Source organism: Poecilia latipinna, unplaced genomic scaffold (assembly GCF_001443285.1).
Source record: "Poecilia latipinna isolate Pla-1442-1.1 unplaced genomic scaffold, P_latipinna-1.0 Scaffold879, whole genome shotgun sequence".
NCBI lineage: Eukaryota > Metazoa > Chordata > Actinopteri > Cyprinodontiformes > Poeciliidae > Poecilia > Poecilia latipinna.
In genome coordinates this window covers 339,036-362,263 of record NW_015113495.1, presented here as the reverse complement: position 1 = coordinate 362,263, position 23,228 = coordinate 339,036, and the positions used below count along the sequence as shown (strand labels likewise).

The window sequence follows — 23,228 nt, the reverse complement described above, 5'->3', positions numbered from 1 at the left end:
GCTACCTTCACATGCAAAGATCAGAAATTTAAAGTTGCCAGCTTCAAAGGCTTTTTGCTTGATGTTTCTTGAGAGGACATGATCTTCTGTAATTGGAGTTCTTTGAAAGTATGTAAGAGCTGAATCAATGCATCATGTGGGTTTAAGAGAAACCTGGTCTTTTCTCTAACTTTAAAGACCTCTCTGCCCGACGTGCATGGCAGGAATACGGTCAAGAAAGGAGAAGAAACGGGGAGAACAGAGTGGGCCCCACTGGCCCCTCAACCATCCGTCTGTTGAATATGAAAATATATTATACCATAATGTGTTCAGTATGCAAGCTTGAAGGAAACCATATGAAAAAGTTCCAGACAAAGAGTCTTCTGTGTTCCAGCTGACCCCCCTCCCACCCCTATCTTTCGTCTGCTTCAAGTGAGGGAGAGAGAGCGCGACATACACAGAGCGAGAGAGAGAGCAGAGAGGTAAAAGGGGGAGGTGTGTGCAGTCACAGGAGCTGAAAAGAGAAGCGCACACACCCCTCGCTGCCTCACACTGCCAGACCCACCGGAGTACAGGTGAGCAGCATGACCAGAGAGCTCTGAATCCAGGAATTTTATCTGTCGCCGTGAAACCGCGACTGCTGCAGACTAAAGTCACCTGCTGCCTAGCTTATTTATCTGAACGGGGTAAGATGCGATCTTTGCTCAGAGAGGCAAGGGGAGGGGAGGGTGTGATTAAGGGGAATGCAGTGAGCTGGGGAGAGGAAGAGGAGGGAAACTTTGAAAGTCTTTGTCTGAGTAGATGACAAACATCTGTGGTTGGTGCTTTGCACCGTGTGCAGGCTGCAGACTTGCAGGGGGCAGGAGGGGGGGTTGAATGCCTACATTAGCACTAATATTCAAAGCTATCGTCCTGACTGTGTAGACCCTGCTGTGCAGCTAAGTTATAGACTGGAGCTGAACTGTGTAACTTTAGTGGGTGTATCCAATTAGAGACCTGGCTGGAGACTGCATTTACTTGTTCATATCTGTAATTGTTTCCTGTTAACGCCGCAGGTGAGGGTTATTAGGTGCTTTACAGGGGAGCAACGGGGGGTCTAGTTCTGCCATATGCAGTACATATCTATGAACCTATAAAACTTCTTTTGCATATTTTGTTTTAAATCACTTTCAAATAATAGAAACCTGCTTTGACAAACATAGTAATAGAAAAATGACTGCGATAGGTTCCTGTAGCACTGGTAACATATGCAGTAAGTTCATCTAAAACGTGGAAATGTTTGACCCCCGTAACGACTTACAGGTTTCAGAAGTTGACTCAAATCGTTTTGGAAAGCTCCTCCTTCCTGGCACAGATTTATGCACACCTCCTTTAAGCACTTATCTTTCGTCCTTTGAACTTCTCCATCTGTGATTATGGGAGCAGGTTGACCTAGCGCACGAACTTGAGACGGCTCTACAAGCTCTTTCAAGGCGTGATTTATCACCGCACTCTCAGTTATACCAAGAACTGTGGAGACAAATACAAAGAGGCACTTCAGAAATTCATCAGAGACTTTGCTTTTGCAATGTTTTTCCAGTGTCACTCAGCGAGCTGCACAAGCTGGGGCCCGTTTGCCATCACAGCCTCCTGAAACTGTGGAATTATGAGCCAGGAATGCCCATTTCAGAGCACTGCCCGAAATCATTTCACAGTGCTTCCAGGGCTCTTGAATGGCTCTTTTGTCTCATCAAGAGGGAGAAGGAGCAAAGGGCCCTGCTAAAACCCTTTAGCATTTACAGCTGAGTGATTTGTGCATGCCAAAGTGTAAAAGATCCAAGCAAAGGGCAAGAAATAACAGACACACAGGAGTTCTGCCCCCGAGGTGTCCGATCATAAAGACATAAAGCCAGGGCTGTGATGAGCTGCCTCGGTGTAACCCCTGTAATTTATACTGTTACACTTTTAGGGTCTTACAGTTGGCTGGGAATGAAAGCTCACCTGACATCCAGGCATTTCACATACCTTAACACATGTGCAACCACAGTCTTTGATGATGTACAGATGCCATGCCTGAGGGGGATGGGGGGGACATGCAGGAGATGAGCTATGAGGTGGCTAAGTACAAGTTGTCTACTGATGGGAATCTGTAATAAATGTACAATATGAGAAAAGTGGGGGATAAGTGATTACAGTTTCTGCAGCTGCCAAGGCAGTTTCCATTGTGTGTCATCACATGCTGCAGAGAGCTGTGTATTTCGTGTCATCAAATAAATCCATCATGTTTTGATGACAAACAGGAGCCCTGAGATCACAGCTGAAGTGGCCCGCATACTAAACTGTTAACTACGTACTTGATCGTGATCATGAGGGTGGTGCTGTAGGTAGCAGAGGAAAGCTGCTACCCACTGCTGGCAAAAGTAGGCCAGCAGGGCATTGAAAAACATACAGTTGCTCGCAAATTTGATATATTTTATTGGCATTTATAAGCACGAATAGTTCATTATTTTTAAGTGGACAGAAGAGAAAACTTTTTCAGCTTTGTTTACAAGTAAAAGTTTTAAAAATTTGGTGTGCATTTGTAGTAAAGACTCAGTGTTCTGTGAAAACATAAGAGCTTTTGTAGAAAACATCAGGGAACAAACAGCATCTCAAAGGCCAGTGAACACACAGCTGACTAGGTTATTTTTAGGATGGTCTAGTCAAAGGACACAGCAATAGAGAATGTGAGGCAAGACTTGAACATTTGAAAGCCACTGTGTGTTTTTTTTTTTTTTTTTGAACTTCAAGGTACCTGTAATTGGAAGCAGAGCGCTGATAGGTAAGATTCGACTTCTGCCTGCCGCTCAGGTATGAAAGTTGAGATGAAAGCTAGAGAGAGTTAGATGTCAACAGATAGTCTGGAGTAAAATTAGTCCCCCCAGACCTGCAGAGAAACAGGCAGAGACTATTAAAAGCCTTGCAGCAGATGTAGGTTTCAGTGGTCCATATGTCAGTGTTTTGTTTCCTTAAATGGAGTCAAGTGTGCATCTCTGCTGCTGTCAGTTTGGAGCGTCCTACATCTGCTTTTCGTCTGACAGTTAATAAACATTTTCATCCCGTATCAAAGATAGCAATCTGTACATATTCTAGTCATTCTGGTGATGCGGCGAGCGGACAAGACCTCAACATGTGCTCACCTTTCTTCCCTGTGATTACAGTAAACACGAATTCTGGCTCGACAAAAGACGACTTTCACTGAGGAAACGCGTCACAAACTTGACACTGAAGAATCATCTGAAAAGCCAACAAATGAGATGCGGAGCGAGCCGAATGCGGTTCGCACATCTGGGAGTTTCAAAGAGCTATTGTCAGGGCGTCTAAACAATGCCAGCCTTCATCTCGGCTCACTCGTCAGGATCGCGCCAGTTCGAAGCAGTGTGGAGGATTTCAGCTCCCTTGCAGGGTGGGGTGGGGTGGGGACGTGTTGCGTTTGGGATGACTGTGAGCAGGCCTTGACTCAGCTGTAGTCTCATTGGGTGTCAAAACATTAAGGATGAAACAAAGCCAAGGTGCTCATACACCTTTGAAAAAGATGAAAGGCAGGATAGTTGCTGTGTCTGCGAGTAAATACGTAATTATGCGCGTTGCTGTTTGCACTGGCCTCCGACTCCTCTGTGATATAGCGGTGAGTCACTATCAAAAACAAATGGAGCCCAGACCAGATCCAAGGAGAGGCAAGTCAGATCAAGGAAATGGAAGTGTAAACTCCGGTTTATCATTACAATCACTGCCGGCGGCTTTTATTAACTTTAGGGGAGGAACATAATGCTGCTGACTTGATAAAATGCTTTATAGGATCATCTCTGTGTAGTCATTTTATCCTGGTTAGGAGTTTTAAAAACTGGCACATATCACATCACATACCCTGAGGCAGAAGTGATGATACTTTTACAGCTTCACTGCAGGCCTGAATGAATTGTGATTTTACATCTTTGGAGATATTAAAGAGCTAATTGCAGTTTATAAACACATCTGCAGAAGGTAGATGGATTTAAAATAAACAATTCAACCTTAAGGACAAAAAATAATAATACTTTTATTTACCCTCCAAAGCACAATTAAAGTTAGCGTGAACTAAGAAAACTTTAACAGAGACCTAGTATGCAAAATTCACAATTTGAATGTTTTTGTACATCCATTTCGGGCCTCAGCTGCTTCTAAAAACACCCAGGCGCTTAAAAAGACACCCAGTCGTTTTATGACAATAAGTTATTGTTAGATTTGTTGAGTCACTGCGCCGTTTCATAGCAACCCCAGCCCCAGCCCAAGCGGCGCTCCAGCACATTTGGTCAGCTGGTTTGCCGTTGTCCACGCAGTATAAAAGCTGCTGGAAAAGTGTTTTGTTGTTGACTTGCCATTCAGAAAACACTTACTGCATTCTTGCTTGTTGTGGAGGAGGCCCCACTACTGCTTTTCAAATATGTACTTTGGAATAATTGCGCATCTGTTTGCAGCCATTTTCAAGTGCGAGCGTCAGCGTTGCGTTGTGTGGTGTGGCCAGCATCAGCTTATCTGGATTTAAAGCAATAAGAGGCACTAAAACAGCTAATCCTGAAAGGAACTAAAACGGAGACTAAAATGTTATAATCAAAAAATTATTTTCTGCAAAAACATTTAATGAACATGTTTGTAGAGCTCACAGACATATACTCCTTTGTTTAAGGAAGCATGATAAATCACTTTTAATACAATCCACCACTGTAAATAGCTTTGTTCATTTCCTATCAAATCTAACCAGTTTTCTTCTCTCTGCTTAAAAAAAATCATTTTCACAGCACCTCCTCCATATTTTACAGCAGTGGTAATGCTTTCAGGGTGAAGTGCAGTCATTTTTCACACTTTCACTGATAAACAATTGTAAACACCACATTGTTACACACATTCCTCTGCATTATTGATCTATTATGTAAAATCCAAATAAAATACATTAAATTTTAAGGTTGCAATGTAAAAAGAAAGTTACAGGGATTTGACCACATTTGCAGCACTCTGTTTTTTATTTCTTTAGCTTTTTACACCTGTCTTTAATGGGCCTGTTTTCCTTCTTTGCAGGACAGTAAATGAACCTGGATGTTGCCTAAATTAAGGATAGAGATCAACTAGGAATGCTAGTTTCAATAAGCCCAAAGCAGTTTGGATTTATTTTCTCTCCGAGTCAAAACCAAAGCTTTTAACCAAAGAGGACATTGCTGATGCAGTTTGGTATTTACCAAAACAAGAAAAACAGAACTAATCTTTCCTGCCCCATAAACTGTCGGCCTTTAAAGGATGAGAAACAAGCACAAAGCAGCTCTCGCTAAATACTTTGGGAGACGGAAAACAAAACAGCCTCTGGAATGACCTTTCCAAAGTGAAGTGTTTTTTTTTTTCTCTCGCATGCACCTTAAACAGGAGGAAGTTCCATATACATAGTTTCCCCTCACGTCACTGTAGACTTATGATCTTCAAGATAAAGAGCAGATCCCTTTCTTGGAAGGCAAAGTAATCTGTGGGCTGCAGACTGAGACGCAAACAAAAAAAGCATGTTCTGCCGACCAAAATAGAGGAGGAAAGGAAAGAGAAAAATCTGGGAAGGGGGAAAAAACTGGGGAGTTTCATTTGCCCTCTGCTCCACATTTTTTTGTTGCTGTTTCTCTAACGGGAATTCTTCCAAAGGACGTTGGAGCTGACCCTCTGGGAGGTCCAATTAGACTGAGATAAACACTTCATGAAGGAACAAAGTAAGAGTAAACTCTTTACGCCAAATTTCAGCTGACTGCTCGGGGAAGGAACACGTCTGCTGCAGGAGTCATGCCTGGAAGAAGAAACCTGGAGTGCTGAAGTGCCTCACATTCTCAGTTTTTAGGTGATTAAACGCTGTTGTTGAAGAAAGGATACAGGCGTAGGGATCTGATTCAGGATAGCGATGGAGAAAGGCCATACATCTATCAGGAGAGGGGTGAGCTGGAGTCCAGGAGGATTGAGAAAACCTATCGAGTCAAAGCAAGAAATGCAGCCCACTGAGACCGACCACAACGCATCCTGGGAGAAGACGGGATTTAGCACACAGCGCATCAGCCGCAAAACAAGTAAGTCTTTGTTTTCTTTGGCATTTTATGGACTTATTTGGATGCGAAAGAAAAAAGTAAAAGCAAAAGCTTTCAACACAAAAATATATATAGCTGTGGTGTTCCCAGAGATTTGTCTGGTGCTTTAATGTGCTAGTGTGGACTGACCTGAGAATAAATCTTGCTTAAAAAGATTGAGACTGCCAACTTTTGAAGAGAGAGAGAGAGAGAGAAAAAAAAAGTCCAGACTTGTCAATGCAACCTGACACAGAGAAAAGCTGCATGAAACATCTGCTCCTGGGAAAGCAGAATTGGAAAGACAATCATAAACACGTCTTAATATTCATCTCAGAAGCTGACAATCGTGGGATAAGCATTGTGGGAAAAGCCACTTGGAGCTGTACATTCACATTTGTCTCCTTCTACCTCTTCCAACAAACAAACAAGAACAAAAAAAAAAAAAGTCAAAAGTTGCCACACTGTGACAAATCACTCAGTCTGTGGAAAACACAGCAACATATCAACAAAAATAACTTCCTGTGGGCAGCGGCAATGTTTTCAGACACACTATTCAGGCTGAGTAATTGGTCATTGTGTATTATAATGGAAATGTCACAGACAAAAACTGTCTTATCTAGATGTAAAAAGCTGTGTGCCACCAACACCCTTCCAATCACTCCTTACCTAGCAATTAGCTTTCACAGGTCACTGAGAACTGCACAAAGAAGCTGATAAAAACTCAGCTTCTTAAAGAGTTAATGCTGCAGAAACATGAAGTTGAAAGTAAAAATAAGGAAAAGGGAAACAGAATTTGTCCCCTGATGTTAGTATTTCATTTATCTGACAAAGGCTTGCAAAAGTATTTATCCCCTTAGATAAAATCTAGGTGGTTGCCCAGTTATTAAGTAGAGCAAACATCTGTCTGATTGACTCGCAGTATAAATCAGCTTTCTGTGAAGTTTTGTGAGCAAACATCACGAAGACCAAGGATCACAGGTCGTTGTGGAGAACTTTAAAATGGGGGTAGGTCATGATAACAAACATATCCTTTTTGTTGGACTTCAGAGGAAGCACTATTCATATCAATCATCTGAAAACAGAAAAAGTGAGATAAAACATTCCCTGGCAATCCACCTAAACTAATAAGCTGGACAAAAAAAAAAGCCCAGAGAAGTTGCCCATGTTCCTTGATGCCTCTGAATGAACTGTGAAGAAGGCAAATAATTGTTTAATAGCCACATGGATGCCACAAATCTGGCAAGAATGACAAAAAGAAAGCTACCGTTTAAAGAAAATCCTAGTGGATATGCCACAAGTCATGGACACAACAAACACATGGAAATAGGGGCAATTCTGAAACCAAAATTGAACTTTTTGGCCAACGTGAAAGACATTATGCATGTCGGGAAAAATCTTCCATGTTTAATTTTAACTTGGAGATTAGATATTTTGTAGTATTTTGCCTTAGTTATGTTCTCATTTCAGTAACCCAGTCACTGTAACACACAATGTGCGCCCACCTCAGGTAAATACAACTAGAAAAAGAGTTTAGAGCTTCTACTCGAACTTTTGAAAGTTGTAATGTTGAAAAATTATCCTTTTTTTAAATTTATCTTTCAAAAACAGAATTTAATGCTTGCCATGTCTAATTTGAATTGCATGAATCACCACATGTTATGCCAAAATTGAATCAAGGCTTATGAGTTATGACCCTATTGACTGAGCTGTGGCCTTGAATGGTTTTAACAGAAAGACATATGTCAAGGAATGGTGGTCCAGCTTTGATTAACATGTCAAGTAGCTATGATTAATGGCCCTCATAAAGTTAAAGTTTTATAATTTTAACACAGTACATATGTGATTTTTTTTTAGGGTCTGATTTTCAGCTCAGATAGGAGACTAATAACTACCAGTCATTCGCTGCACAGAACAAGAGGTCTTTGTTGAGAGAAAACTTTAACGTGAACTATTTAAAATTTGACGCCAGACATGCAGGGAACACAGCGTGTATGTCTAAGGAGGAACTCTGGTCAGAAAAAAAAAAAAAAAACTTAGATTTAACTGTGAGCCCAAAAGGGCAAAAATGCTACATATGGAGAAACACTAAACATCACTTTGAACAAAGTAGGGTGGCCCATAGTGGTGTCAGCATTATACTGCGTGGAGGCTTTTCTTCAGGGAGGCTGATGGGAGTCGACGCAACAATAAATTGAGTCAACCAGTTTGAAGCAACAAACGAAATGAGAGCGACATGGAGACTCAACTTCTTCCAGGACAATGACTAAAAATGCAACAATAGCTTCAATGGATAGTTTGGATCAAAGCATATTCAGTTGTTTAACTAGACCAGTCAACGTAAAAATCTACAATTTAGAATCTGTGGCAAGACTTGAAAGCAAATCATCACAGATATCGCTACTTTGCAATCAAGAATGAACAAACACTGTTGATGTGAAAAAAGACGATAGAAACATACACCAAAGATGGCCGCATGTGGTCAGAGGAAAAAAAAAAAAAAAAACTGAGTTCTGTTTCAAAAATGTCTCAGAAAGGATGTGACATTTTCTTTCCACTTTACACTTATTGGCTATGTCGTGTTGGTCTACTGGGCAAAACCCCAGTGAAATGCAGTTTGTATTAAAAAAAATGTAAAACATTTCAAAGGGTACAAGTGCTTTTTACATGGCTCCACATGAAAACCACTGAGAGTTTAGGTCTCGGTCAGTCTGGTGGGATACACGGCCCGTCTGTTAATCCCCCGTCTTTCCATACCATTTCACATATCGCCCACGGGCTCCTGGGCTGTCATCCCACTCCCCTCCAGGCCGTCAACCAGAAAAAAAGATAACATCCGACAGGGTAATCTGACCTTTGATACACAAATGTGGGGTTGGCCCCCTCGATTCAAATTCTGCTGCTGTAAGGGGAATTCTTCTTGTGTGCTCCACCCCTCGCAGGGGCAGCGGGAAATGGAGAAGAGATAGAAAATGTTCAGGAGTGGAGGTGAGGGAGACATGAGGGGAGGGCAATACGATGCAGGGCTCCTTATATCAAGACAGGAAATTCCAGTCCTGCTTTTGCAGGTTGGAGCTCAGGGCTGCTGCAGTTCAAAGAGGGCAGACACTTGGTCCGAGGGAATGCTCAGTGAACACACATGGCATATCCCGACTGATGTGGAGGGCAGCAGGGGTCAGGTGCTGTAGCTGTGGAGGCTCACTGGTCTAATCCATGTAAACATAAGCTGAGGCATCTCTGGGTTGCACTTCAAAGATTGCAACAAAGGGTCAGAGGCTCCCCAGCCATCACAGGACATTTCAGAGATAAGCTGCTCAATACTTACCATTGACAGGACACTTCTCCAAAGCTGTCAAAACAAAGACGAATCTCTCGGTAGAAAGCTGCTGCCGAAACATAAACACTCTCCCAACAGAAGCGTTGGGCTTCACTCTCACAGGTGTCTCCGCTTTTATTATTTAGTGAAAAGCATACGTGAGTAAGTGCTACACATTTGGAAAAAAAAATGAAACCAAAGTGGAGGTAGAGTGACAGACGGTGTAGCCTCCAGCTACAAGCCCTCCCTCCTTCTCTTCCCTTCCCTTCCCTGCCCTCTCTCCCTCTGCCTCCCTGCCTGTCTGCGTCCTGCTGGACTGCAGAGAAAAAGAAATCCGATCTTGAGTCTTGCTCCAGAAAAAAAAAGAAAAAAAAAGAAAAAGAAAAGTGAGGTGGGGGCGAGGGGTGTCAAGCCACCAGACGCAGTTATAATTGTAAACTCTTGTGGAAGTACTACATGACAGCGGAGGTCTGAGATTTGACATGAAAAAGGTAAGAGGGGTTAGGCGCTGATGTGGATCAGATGTAGAACAGAACGGCAAACTCTCAGGGAACTTGTGAGGATGTGCCGTGGTTTGAATCCTAACAGAGGAGCAGTTGTGTCGGATTGGTGAGGAAAGGTAACTTGTCAGAGGCTATGTGTTGAATGTGCTGCTCTGTCTGCAAACTTTACAGAATGGTTTTTCATGTCATTGACTGAATTCTGCAGGGTGTCTTGCACATTTTGGGTAATTGTGTGACCTATATTGCTTAAACTTACCTTTGTATTTTCTCTTAGTTAATGTTTGTTTATAGACATGTAGAAAAGAGGAATTTAACTATAAGAAAATAAAAAATCAGTAGGATTCAGTTGCATCAATTACATTTGGTCCAAATGGGCTTGGCACCTGCACGTTGCTTGATAACGTTGCTCTGGTATATATGTATTGGTGTAGGCTGACCGTTTTAATCTGAATAATTGCTTTAGATTTCTGCCCAGAAATACGCAGCTTCAACTCATGGTGCATTTAAAAAAAAAAAAAAAAATCAAGAACACCCATGAAAATGTATACAGTAATAAAGCTGCATTAGACATTTATAACTGCAAACTGGGAGAGTTAAACCAACCAGTGAGAGCAGACAGAAAGAAAGAAAGTAACGTGTATTTGCATGATATTTCTTTTTTTGCGGACACAATGTGATAAGGTGTTATTTTACATGCCAGAAAAAGCCACATGTAGAGTCTAATCATCGTAGCAGATTTACAAAGGATTGATTTACACCTAATTATTGCGGCTGGCGCTAGATTACGTCAAATATTGTAGTTGTCGGGATCTATAAGACTTTTTGTCTGAGAAAAGTCCCGAGAAAAACTTTAAATATTCTCCACCGCTCAGATTATTATGACATAGTTGAATGATTCTCCAGATGTATCTCCATGACAACCCATTCATTACTGTGCTCACTAAAGAGTTTCTTTTTCCTGGAGTGCAATTTGTTATATAAAAAGGCAAAAAAAAAAAAAAAAAAGCCTGGATCAAGTTTTTATTACTTCTTTGATGTAGTTACTATGTTTAAACTCTTGATTGTATAGCGAGTTTATAGACAGCAGTCTCAGAAAATCATTTTTGGTAGCTGTAGATTGTAAAAGTGGTCTATTAAGGGTTTGAGCTCCAGTATTGCACAAATTAGCTACAGAGAGAAACCAAAGGCATGCTGGAAGCGCAGGCGGGGAGTTTTCTCAGTCGTGGAGGAATGCTCAGGGAGGGACGACTGCAGATGGCAGAGGAAATGGTTCCACTGCCTAGAAAATAAAGCTTTTAAGCTCAAACAACACAGTTTATGTTTCAACAGAGGCAATTTGGATCAAAACTGTTGAACTTGCAGGGGAAAAGGTTGTCAGACTCTACTTTTGCTGCAGCAGCAAACAGCTGCCCTACCTACTTTTTTCTTTTTCCATAACTTTATTACTCAACAAGCTGTGCCTCTTCATTAACATTTTTGTTTCATATGTGTCTCAGCCTTCGTCTATTAGCTCACTGTCTAGAGCTGCAGACTGCTGAGTCAAATGTCCACAAAGCCCTATTTTTCTCGCCCCATCAGTTAGAATCAAAAGCAAACCAAACAACAATCTAAACCATGTGGCGAAAAAAGAATTGTGGGTTTTAAAGAGAATATTAAAACCTAGACTCATAAAAAGCATTCCACATGTTGAATGTTTTTGTTGTTGTTTGAATATTAAAACCTTTTTAACATTTTTTGTTGTTATCCTTGGGGAGTTATCTCTGTATAGCAGTGGGTCTTTTTTTTTTAAATAAAAGTTTCTAAGTACACCCATACTGACTTCTGCTGTTTCTAAATCGTGTATTTGAACATTTTCTTGTACTTACACCATCATAAATATGCTTTGCTTTTATTATTACTTAGCCAATCAATGCAAAATATCTTGGGATCATATGCTTGTTGATTGGCGATCCCAACTATAGGATTAAGTTAATGAAGGCAGTTTCAGCTTGCAATTACATCTTTGCTCAGAAATGTCAAAGTTTCAACTTTAAAGAACTAACAGAAAGATCCTGTGTATGAATTTTCAGCTGCAAACTACATAAACACTGGTTATGCATAAAATCCAATATGTCTCTGATAAAACAAAAAATCTAAAACTAAACAATTAACTGCGCACTGGACTTTTTGTGTATTATGAAATGTTCGCACACACAGCACAGTGAAACGTCTTCAGTAAACATGCATGCAATATTTGAAAGCATAAAATGCTTGTATTATTGGCTTCTTTTGCTAAAAACAGTTATGCTAGTCACAAAGAAGGTCCATAAGAAAATCTTGCTTGTTTTGGAAGCAGTAAATGGACACAGTTAAGTTGGGCTTGATGTGATGCCAAGATCCAAGTTGCAATTTGTTAAACCGAATTCAACATAAATTTGCCACCAGCACTTGTTCCTGGGGAGCTCTCAAATAAGCCTTCACTGCATTTTTCTATTGAGAAGAAAAAAATAGCTTGCATTTTTTTGTTCTGATTTCTTTAGAGTGAACCTAAAAGACAGCCCATATATTAGCAATGGCACCAGTCCCATCGTTTGAGAACCATGACATACTAACACAGTATTGTAGTGCCAAAACTCTTAAGATTAAAACATAATAATGGATCCAAAAGGAAATGTAAACAAAAAAAATGGAATCAGAACTAATTATGTGTGCACTAGTTTTGAGTCTTTTCATTTGCCGAGTTCAGCTAAGTTTAGTGGTGTTTTGTAATGAATGGGGGCTAAACAGCTATATCATTTTTCCTGTTTTCTGTGTTTCATTAGATCTGAGCAGGAGTGCCAGTTTATCGGAGAAAGAGCTGAAGGAGGCACGGCTGAAGAGTCACATCATTGCTGCTCAGCTCACCATCCCCTCCAACTCCGGCTCCAGCTCCAGGGGTGTGCAGCTTTTTAATCGGCGCAGGCAGAGAGTGAACGCCTTCACGCTCGAAAGCTGCGGACAAGGGTCAGAGGTGGACAAAACTGAGAATGTGAAAAGCGATTCCTTGTCCAACAAGCAAACCTGGGCAGAGAGGAGCTGTGAGGACAAGGACGCAGACCTGAACTTAAATAATAATAAGTCACACTTTTTGCCAGCTGCAAGCAGCCCTTCAACTGGTGGCATAATGGAAGAAGAAAATAAGAATTTCATCAAAGATGAAGACACGGAGAACTATGATATCCAGGAAAGACACTTCCTCCCTGTCAAAGAAGAGCCGGAAGAAGAGGACGACATAAAGGATAAAATTCACGAGGGTCTAGAGGACGATGCTAGGCACAAAACTCCTCTGGGAAGTAATGACTCTCATCCAGCTGTGATGGCACATGTCGAAAGGAAGACAGAAACAAGTGAGGGCCACCCGGCAGTTGTTCCCTCTGAAAAGCTTCTTAATGGCTGTCACAGCACCTCTGGTTCAGAGAGGATTTCCTTAGTCTCACCCTCCAAGCAGACACCTGCCTTCCTCAACAGAACGGCTCGACCTTTCTTCTCACCACCAACTGTGCTCTCTCCAGATTCAGTCAATCCTGCTGTAGACATCCCACCTCCCCCATCTTATGCCACTCCTCCTCTCCCTTCTTCCACTCAACCTGTTACGTTCTCTCCTCCTCCTCCACCACCATCATATCCAACACCTCCTCTGCCGGCCTTCACAAACCGACCCCCACAGTCTTTCTACACTAGTCCACTTCCAATGTCTCCTCCCATGTCCCCTCCATGCCCTTCGCCATCCAACTTTCCTGTTTCCCAGCACCCACCTGCACCCCACTGTGGCCCTCTGACAGCTCCCAAGCCTTCCACCTTTGTTCCACAGTCCACTGGAGAAAGGAAGCTGATAACACCAATCAAAACAGGAATACTAGAAGAAGGCGCAGCCAGAAGGGCAAACAAGAAGTCAATGTTTACATTTAAAGAGAAGCCAGTGATTGCTCCAAACCCTGAGCTCCTCTCTCTGGTGCAAGGAGCGGATGAAAGAAAGAAACATGGACACAGATCTGTCCCTGAACCAGCACCTGAAGAGGAGTTACTGGCTTTGGGAGCAGAAGCTTCCAACTTCCTTGCCAAAGCAGAGGTAAAGACAGAGGGAGCAAGAGCCCCAGAGTGGGCATCCTGTCTCAAAAGCTCAAAGACCAGACCGAGGCTGGACCACCGTCCAGAGCAGAGCCTCACGAATGTGTCAGGCAAGGGGGCTGAATTGTTTGCCAAGCGTCAATCAAGGATGGAGAAATATGTTGTTGAGAATCAGAATCCAGGACAAATTAGGTCTCCCTCCCCCACAATGTCTTTACCACCATCCTGGGTTTACCCATCGAACATGCCAGGAAGGGTCAAAGCCATTGCCAAGAACTCTGAAGTGAGCGCACAGATTTCGCAAAATCTAAAGGCCCAGCAAGCCGTCACGCAAAAACCAAAACCAAAAGTTGCAGTACCAGAGCCAGTTCCAGAGCCACCAACTACTTTAGAAAATGGCTGCTCCAAGATAGAGATGGACCTCGCAAGACACCGTCCCTATCAGCTCAACTCTTCCCTCTTTGTCTTCAACCCGGTCAAGGACCCATTAAGCACGTTACCCAGAGGAACACCACAAGCAAAGAACCAACTCAGCAGCCAACGTTTTTCTAGACAGACTTCTCTACCTAACACCTCACCATCTTATTATGGCAGTATGTCACCTCAGTTGCCTCTCACCTCCCCAAGAGGATCAGAATACCCAGCAAATCCGGCTTCCCCACATCCGAGGATCACTTCTTCGATGTCTCCTTTTTCTCCAGAACGAGTTTCCTCCCCTCGGTCTGGAGTTCAGGCACCAAAGCCGACATTTTCTGCCAAGAAGGCAGGAATTACACCACAGGTGTGGAGACCGACCATGTATCATTTTTAGATAAGACTGAATATTTCATAGATAAGGATCACATGGCTGCAATACGGAAGATAATTTAAGTGAAGCTAAAATTAACTGCACTTTCTTTAAACCCTTGACTGTTTGTGTGCCTTTTCATAACACCAGCTTTTGTAGCTGCATGAAGGAATTATTATGATATTTGAATTTACCATGAAATAATACCGCAAATTTAAGTTAGGGATGAAATGGCCTGCAAATGATACAATTATCTAAGTCAATGCATCCTAACTGATCTGTGAAGACAGAGTATAATTGCATTTTTTTCTGAGAAACAAAATCCATTCAGCAGTGATTAAGTTCAGAAAATTTAAACTGTGCTGTTATGTAATCAATGAAAGTTTATATTCTGAAAGCAGCTCTGCACTTAAGCTCTCTAAACGTCAATTTAAAGAACGTTTTGAAACATGAAAACAATCTCAAATGTTCTCCACTGGGTACCATCAGGATTCTGCCTTACAAAGGCGCCTAACAGATGGCCTAGCATCTGGTTTGTGATCTATGATTTGTAACTTAACGCTTTTCAGAGCCATGAAAGTTGCAGCAATAGAAATCTTTTAATGTCGTCATGTCTTCAAGCAATTTCCCAGCTTTCTAGCTTCATTTACCTAAACACATGTTATATACACTTGGACTCTGTGCTACTTTATATCTGCATCATTTTCCGTTTCTTGACTCTGTTCCAACTTAAAGCAGTAATGCTGTCTTCATTCTGCTGTGTTTCTGTCTGCTCCTTTGCAAACACATTGATTTACTGTTTTTTCCCTCTGTTTCTGCTCACTGTCTCTTATAACTGATTGTGTTCTGTGCAAAAATGAGATGTTTCTCTTCTGATTAAATCTTCATGCTAAGACTTTGCAATGACTTCCTTCTGTTTTTTTCTTCCTATCATTTCCTGATACCACCAGCATCTCTTAATTATTTAATGTCTCTGCTAAATCATTTTTTTGTTGTTGTTGCTATAGCTGGGAACACCTAAGCTACCAGAAAACTGTACGTCTCTATCAAATACAGGGATGACTTAACAGAGAAAGATCTGTGCTCAATTTCAGATTTTGATCTTAACAGTTTTTAAACTCTTAAAGAATTTAAACATAAACATCTTAAGTTTATGTCTCACTGCAAAGCTCCAAACATTTGGAGTATAACCATGACATTGACATGAAGATACTTGCACTTTGAATTACAACACAACACCCTTCTGACATATTATCATCCTGAGCATACATAGCTGGTTCTTAATTGGCAGGACATATGATGAACTGCAACCTTTGCTTCAGTTGAGTAATTTCATATCCCCGCAAAGGGTAACTACCTCAGGAGGACCAAATGACAGTAACCTGAGAGAGACACTAAACACTAGACCTACTTGTGCTAATGGGTAGGCTTACTGAAGAAACACTTGTACAGGGCGGGAATGCTAAAAGGTGGTGGGCATGCAACTGAAGCTCCAAATGAAAACAAATTTAAACCTGTTAAAACATTTGTACTTTTCTGATTATTTAACCTGTGTGTTGTGTCACCATGGTCAGTTAGAGAACATCCTATAATGATCATATCTCACAAAAAAAAAAAAAAAAAAAAAAAAAAAAACTTGAAATTCCCATAAAAAGGATTTGCTAGTCTTAAATCTGCAATCTGAAAGATTTTGCTTTATGGATGTTTTTGTCTTTTACATGTACTAAAGCAGAACCATATGCTATGTTCCAACAGGAATTAGAGGAGTCATCCCCTGTTGAAATTACTGGTGAAACACCCACCGCAACCAGTACACCCAGCCTAACCAGACGCTTCAACAGCCCGGCAAACCAAGCAGCTAGAACATGGATCTCCAGCTCTCAAACAAGCCAGTCACCAACCACCACCAGTGGATTCATCCGTTCTGTCACGTCTCCTGTCAATTTGTCCAGTAATGCAAGATCCCAGTCTTTTATATCCAGTCAGAATAGCCAGTTTTCCTCTGTTAATTCCACTTCTGCATCCAGGCCCTCCCAAGCAGCTACAGTCATTTCTCCATGCTCTCCACCTTGGGGCTCCAGATGTCAGTCCCCAGCTGTCAGCCAGTCCTTCACTTCTGCCTCCATTCCTTTTTCCAAACCGTCTGAAAACTCTAAAACCCATTATCCTATTTCTCCTCCTTGGGGTTCAAGATGCCAGTCCCCATCTGTGAGCAATAATAACAAGACCTCCACTGCTTCGGCTTTCTCCGTGTCCAGGCCCTCCATCACATCTGTCGCCACTTCTACAATCTCCCCTCCCTGGGGATCAAGGTGCCAATCCCCGGCAGTGAGTCAGAATACCCAATCTTCCACCTTTTCCCCTGGTCCTACATCCAGACCTTCCCAAACTCCTCCTTGGGGATCAAGATGCCAGTCGCCTTCTGTAAGCCAGAATAATCAATCCTCCGCTGTCTCTGTCTCCCCATCCAGACCGCTGCAAATATTTGCAGCCACATCTCCTGTCTGCCCTCCATGGAGCCCCCGCTCCCAATCACCTGCACTGTTTCAAAGCAGCTCATCCTTTCATTCCACTAATCCTCTGCACACAACGGCCGCTGCCTCCCCTCCGCGACAACAAAAAGACAATCGCTGCACGTCCCAGATTGTTAACAACCTAGACTCAAAAGCAAATCACCGTCTCCTTGCAAAGAATATTATAAATGCAGCCAAACGTAAAAACAGCCCCTCCCCTGGAGCACCGAGCAGTCACGGCCTCCCCATTTCACCTGTGGGAAACTCTCAAAACGACTGGCAAAAACCACCAATTAGCCCCTTCCAGCAGAGGTCCTTGGGTGCACAGTCTCCCACCTTCACCAGCCCTCCTGTCACCCCGACTCAGAGAATCTGCTCGCCCGTAAGGCTCTACAACACCCGTTCTCTGACCGACTCCGATGCCTCTGTTGAGTCCGAGGACTCGGGCCTCAGGTCGCCTGGCCTACATTCCTACAACACCTGCCCCCGTGGTTGGGGCGGCAGCCTGCGGGTCAAAAGAAGTACTGTCTCCACTGACCTGTGAGATTGTTAAACTACTGGATGTTCAATTAAAACAGGATCTCAGCATTCATAGACCCTTGTTTGGCCTTGGAAGATAATTTGAGTTTTGGACTGAGTTGCCTTAAATTTCAGTGAAGCTAATTGTTGGACCTAAATCATAGTAAATGTTATATTAAAATAGTTTTAGGTTTCCACGGGGCTCACATTCCTTGTATGCACTGACAAGAACAAGTTTTTTATGAAACACAGTTGCTGTGGCTTGTACGCTTCTGACATACCAAAAAGTGCTCAAAAAATAAGTAAAGGTTTTAAATAGCCTCTACTATACTTTTAAAACAAACACACCTGCACAGTCATTACTACATTAATTATACTGACTGGTCTGAGAAAAGGCATAGCAAGAAGAGACTTCAGGTATTAAACAGGCACATCAAATTAGTAATAACATTTAGCTTAGTGGGCATTTCGCTGCTTTAGTTAAAGCATTATTGATGTTTTGTAATAGTACACTGCATGCAATGATCACATTTTACAGTTGCATTTCATTTCTTCTGTACTGCGCGTTATCTTCAGGTCTCTTCATCATTTTCATTTTTTACCATGCTTCAATCACAAACCCTAATGTGTTTTAGTGTAATTTTAGAACTTTAAATGGTTCATGGTGGTTTTCAAATTGAAACAGGAACTAAAAACAAAAAACAAAATGTGCATTTATATTTAGGACCCCGTGTGACTTTCTAGAATCACATTTTACTGCAACTATATTTGCATGGACTTTTGGAGAGCGTTTCTGTCTGGCGCCGATAAACATTGGTTCTTCTTCTTTGCAAAAAGGCTCAAGCTCAGTTAAGTTGTATTTAGAGCTTCAAATTTTCAGTCACATTTTCTCAGTTGACTTTGGATCTGGACTTTGACTGAGCCATAATTACTATGAACATCTTTAGATCTAAACCATTCTATTGTAGCTCTGGTTGTGTTTATTGATGTCCTGCTGCCAGGTGAATTTCCCTAGTCTGAAGTCTTTTGTAGCCTCTAAATGGTTTTCTTCTTGTACGGCCCATATTTAGCTTCATGCATCTTCATAGGAACTAAGACAAAATTCCATTTCCGCTGAGTAAAATCATCCCTACGGAGGATTTGCTTAGGTTAATGTGCAGGATTAATCTTCTGAAACACATAGGCCCATCCATGAAAGCATAACGATTTAATTCTCTTTACACATTAATGTTTATGATTGTAGTGTGACAAAAGGTGAGCTCTATGAAGGCCAACGACTTGTTTAACAAGTTACTCTAAGTTTCTAAAACTTTCTTTCATAATGTCCACATTGTCATTCTTGACTAAACTACACTCAAACTTTACATGAAATCCAATGGACAATTTATACAGTGCGATAACCAGCTGACATGTACATACGTTTTATGAAATACTGAAATAAGTGAATGTCTGCTTCTTAGAAGGAAGCACAGAAAAGTGGAGTGTATTGAAAAGAAAAGACGTGGAAGTAAAGTCTAATCGAGTATGGTGAAACGCTTTAAAAACTTTCTCAGAATATTTTCTTCATGTTTCCTTTGCTATCACCAGTACTTATTGCTCTTTAGTCCATATTAGTAGGATCTTTGATGTGGAACGGATTAAAATATTTGAGTCTGTTTGAAAAAGGTTTAGAGGCAAAAGTGTATGTCAGACAAGTGGAGACGGAGAAACATGATTAAAATCCATGGCGAAAAGGACAGAAGCACGTTTGAAACCGAGTTGAGTTGCGAGCGAGAAGGGAAAGGATGAATTATATTTCAGCCGCATATGATAGCCTCATGTACATTTTTAGTAACTTGTAAAGTTTCTTTTTATACTTGAATGCACTTGTGATCATTTCATTGTACAGGCAAAATTGTCATTAAAAGCTTGAGTTGCTAAAACAAAAGGCAAATAAATGTCTTACTATAGAACTTCAACCAGTCCTGGACAATGCTGCATGTTAGGGTGAAGCTGGCGATTAGTTGCAAATGTAAATGCTCCCAGAGTTATGTTTCTGCTTCAGGAAGTGTAACCCTGTCCACCTTGTCTGGTCCTGCAACAGAACAACAGATTGCTTTTTCGTTCGCTGACTCACAGGCTGAAAGCATCAGCACATTGCTAAATATTTACTCTGTGTATCTTTTGAGTGACAGCAACTTCTGCTCCTTGGTGTCCTTGCTCCTTCAGCAGGATTGAGCCTATCACTGTCAAGGATAGATTTCAGCCGAGGTCACCTCTGGGCAGCCTGCACACATCCTCGAACAGATACCAAGAAAACACACCATGACCTGTTTAAGTTTGCTTATAGGTTGTATGGCTACCTGACTGTGTCACTGCGTTTCTTTAATTCAACTCGTTTTATATCATAACACAATTAATAAACTGATGCACAATAAAACGTCTGTTGAAAACGTGCAATTTGTTTCATTTCCTTTAAATGCATTGACACATGACTTTGCACACCATGATTCACAGCACAGTAGTAGTACCTGAGAACATCCACTCATAAGAAATAAGAGGGTAAGTAGGAGTTTAAAGATGTGTTTAATCATTGGGGTGAGAACATTATGTTCTTAGCAGCAATGGCTTCTTAGTCAGATTATTACGTTATAAAAGAAAGATAACAGCAGTGAACTTTACCTGCTCTATCAATAAATGTAATAAAAGCTAAAGAAGCTTTGCAACTATGCAGGTGAAAAGAAAATAGTACATTAAACATATGATTATCTTAAAAGCTTACCAAAATATGATGCCTCTTCTTTGTACAAGCGTAGCTCAAGCTTGCAATATTAGTGGAGTTATTTGGACTGATGCCAAAGTGGAGATTTGCTTCCACAACACACAGCTTCATATTCTGAGAAAACCCAGAACTGTGTGAAAATACTTCCTAGTATCTGTCAGGCACAGTAATGGAGTTTAACAATTTGGGTTTATTTTCAAGTTTCAGGATTATGGCATCTTGCAGGCACAGAGTTAACTAACTACTCTGCTTAATAAATGACCATAAGATTAAGAATAATTATTAAAACAGAATAGAAAGATAAAAAAAACAATGATTAAAGGTGTTGTAGTCCTTTCAGTCAGTCCACACCTCAAACTGACTGAAATGATTTACCTGCAAACATCATAAAATATATTAGAGAATTTGTAAGTCATTGCGTCACGGGTTGCCCTGTAGGCAGTAGAATTGTTATTTTCCAACCATTTATGCTTAGTTTTAATTACAAATTATACAATATTTAAAATTAATTTGAAGACTCTAGAGCTTATTTCACTTTTCTAATGTAAAACTATTAAAACCATCCTGAAAAGAAATCAAACAGTGTATTATGTTTTGAAAAATTGTGTATATATTTATATAACTACTCAAGACCACGGTCAGATTCCAGCTCCCAAGTGGATTCTCATCAAAAGCATGGAATAACCTAGCATAAATGATAACAGTGTTATGAAATAATGGTGTAATATGTTAGGACATTTTACAAATACTGCAGTGTCTATGATTTGAAAATCCCTTTCTATTTTATTTCCACATAAATCTGATAACTGAAGTAAGCTACATGAACTTTTTTTCATTAAATAAAGCCAAAAAATCAATAATGGCCCACCTCATGAGAGTGTAAAGACTCATTTCTTTGGCTTTATAGCTTAGAGCTGAGTTCACTGTCAATTCACCATGTTTGTAGCAAACGATTTGGGGAGTGGCATGTCCCCAACACCAGAATCCAGAGTTGAAAAGAAAACTTAAACCAGATTCAAAGACTGCCATCTGTAGGACTTCAGACTGAAGTTCAAATTTGTCTACACTACTCTGAGCATTTCACGAGCTTTAATATTCAACATTATCTACTTCCTTTCTAACAAAGTGTCATTTTAAAGTGTGGCCATTAGACATTAGGGATATGAGAAAATATACTTAAATAAGTCTAATTTTTTAGAGCGTCATATTCTCTTTGTTGCTGGAGTAAAAAAAATCTGGTCAAACCAATATTTGTGTTTATTCAAATATCTGAGCATTTCTCATTACAAAATGTACAAATTTTCCACAAATTAAAAAAAAAATCTAGATTTTTTTTGCAACTTTCAACTTTTTTTTTTTTTTTTTTTGTCATGCAAGCTAATTGTTTTGTTGTTGTTTTTTAAAATAGTTACAGTTTGTATTTTTTACAGTATGGTAAACCAAAACGAAAGCTGCAAAAGCAGATTATAAAAAAGGCAATAAGTAAGAAATTAACTAAATAAACAAACCAAAAGTTATATATGGTACTTTTTCTCAAATGAGATTATACTGTATTTCAAATCTTAATATACTGACATGTTACTATCAAAACTCTGTCTAAACATTTTTGCATTTTTTCAGAAATGCAAAATTTTCCACATCATATGCTAAAATTAAACTGGATAGTTTTCCAGATTGTTCAAAACAGAGTGTGAATCTGACTTACTGGCAGTACCTTGGCAGGTAATTGTTAATTGTGCACATGCACATTTGCTTTTATTATATATATTTTTTACATGTGTTCATGTCCTGTTATGACAAATGTGAAGAGGAGAATCAATAGATACAAGTATAAATGTTAAATTCAAATATTGTTAGTATGTGCAGAAAAATAATCCCAAACGTGTCAAAAGAATGTCACAACAAAATACATTAAAGTCCCAACTTTAATTCCTTGGTAAGAAAGCTAAAGATTAGTGATGAAAGGGGGACCTTCCAACCTTAAAGACTTTTAGGAAGATATTATTTTCCCATTGATTTGTAGAGAGGGATAAAAAAAATTCTCATTCCATTCCTCTCTTAGCATTTAAATAAAACCATATCATTTTCAAAACTGATACCTTTTTACGTTGTCTTACCGTTTTACAAGTTGTCTGTGTCATTTTCCATTGGAAATAAAGTATTTAGCCTAATGGAAACAGTTGAAAATATAAAGTCTGCCTGGCGTATGAATAATTTTGGGAATAAATGTATATTAAGCATAAGATTTATCATTAATTCACTAGAATTTTAGATAGGAGGGTGGATGTTTCAATGAATTTATTTAATTCAAAGCACTTTTTGTAGAATGACACTCGATAAATTTAATAATGAGGAGAGCATTACAAAACTATTGAAATTCTGTTTTGTCTAGTTTGTTTTGATGTGCCACCCCAACATGATGGCCACCATTCCATCGACCTTTTGGAAACTTTCTACATGTGGCCCTGTACTCACCTTTTTTGTTGCAGAAACATAATTTTACTACCACTATAACTGAAAGGGCATGAATGATAAATAACATGGTTAGAAATTATGTTACTACTATAGTAACAGAGGATGTGTGTTCTTGTGACATTTGAATTAGTTCCGTATTATGCCTGCAATGTGTTAATCTTTAATGAATCACTTTTTCTTTACCTGATCAATACAATGCTGCAATA

General features: G+C 40.3%; 1 protein-coding gene across 2 annotated transcripts; it reads left to right on the top strand.

Moving 5' to 3' along the window:
* Positions 1 to 453: 453 nt before the first annotated feature.
* Positions 454 to 20,225, top strand: synpo (synaptopodin). 2 transcript variants are annotated; one of them, XM_015048388.1, is made up of 4 exons: positions 454 to 554; positions 5,053 to 6,068; positions 12,683 to 14,748; positions 16,510 to 20,225. In XM_015048388.1, exons 2-4 carry the CDS (start codon positions 5,906 to 5,908, stop codon positions 17,809 to 17,811), a joined length of 3,531 nt encoding a protein of 1,176 aa, XP_014903874.1. In that variant the 5' UTR covers positions 454 to 554; positions 5,053 to 5,905; the 3' UTR covers positions 17,812 to 20,225. The 2 variants fall into 2 exon arrangements, with proteins under 2 accessions (XP_014903874.1, XP_014903876.1); XM_015048390.1 differs by lacking the exon at positions 454 to 554 and adding an exon at positions 563 to 665.
* Positions 20,226 to 23,228: the final 3,003 nt, after the last annotated feature.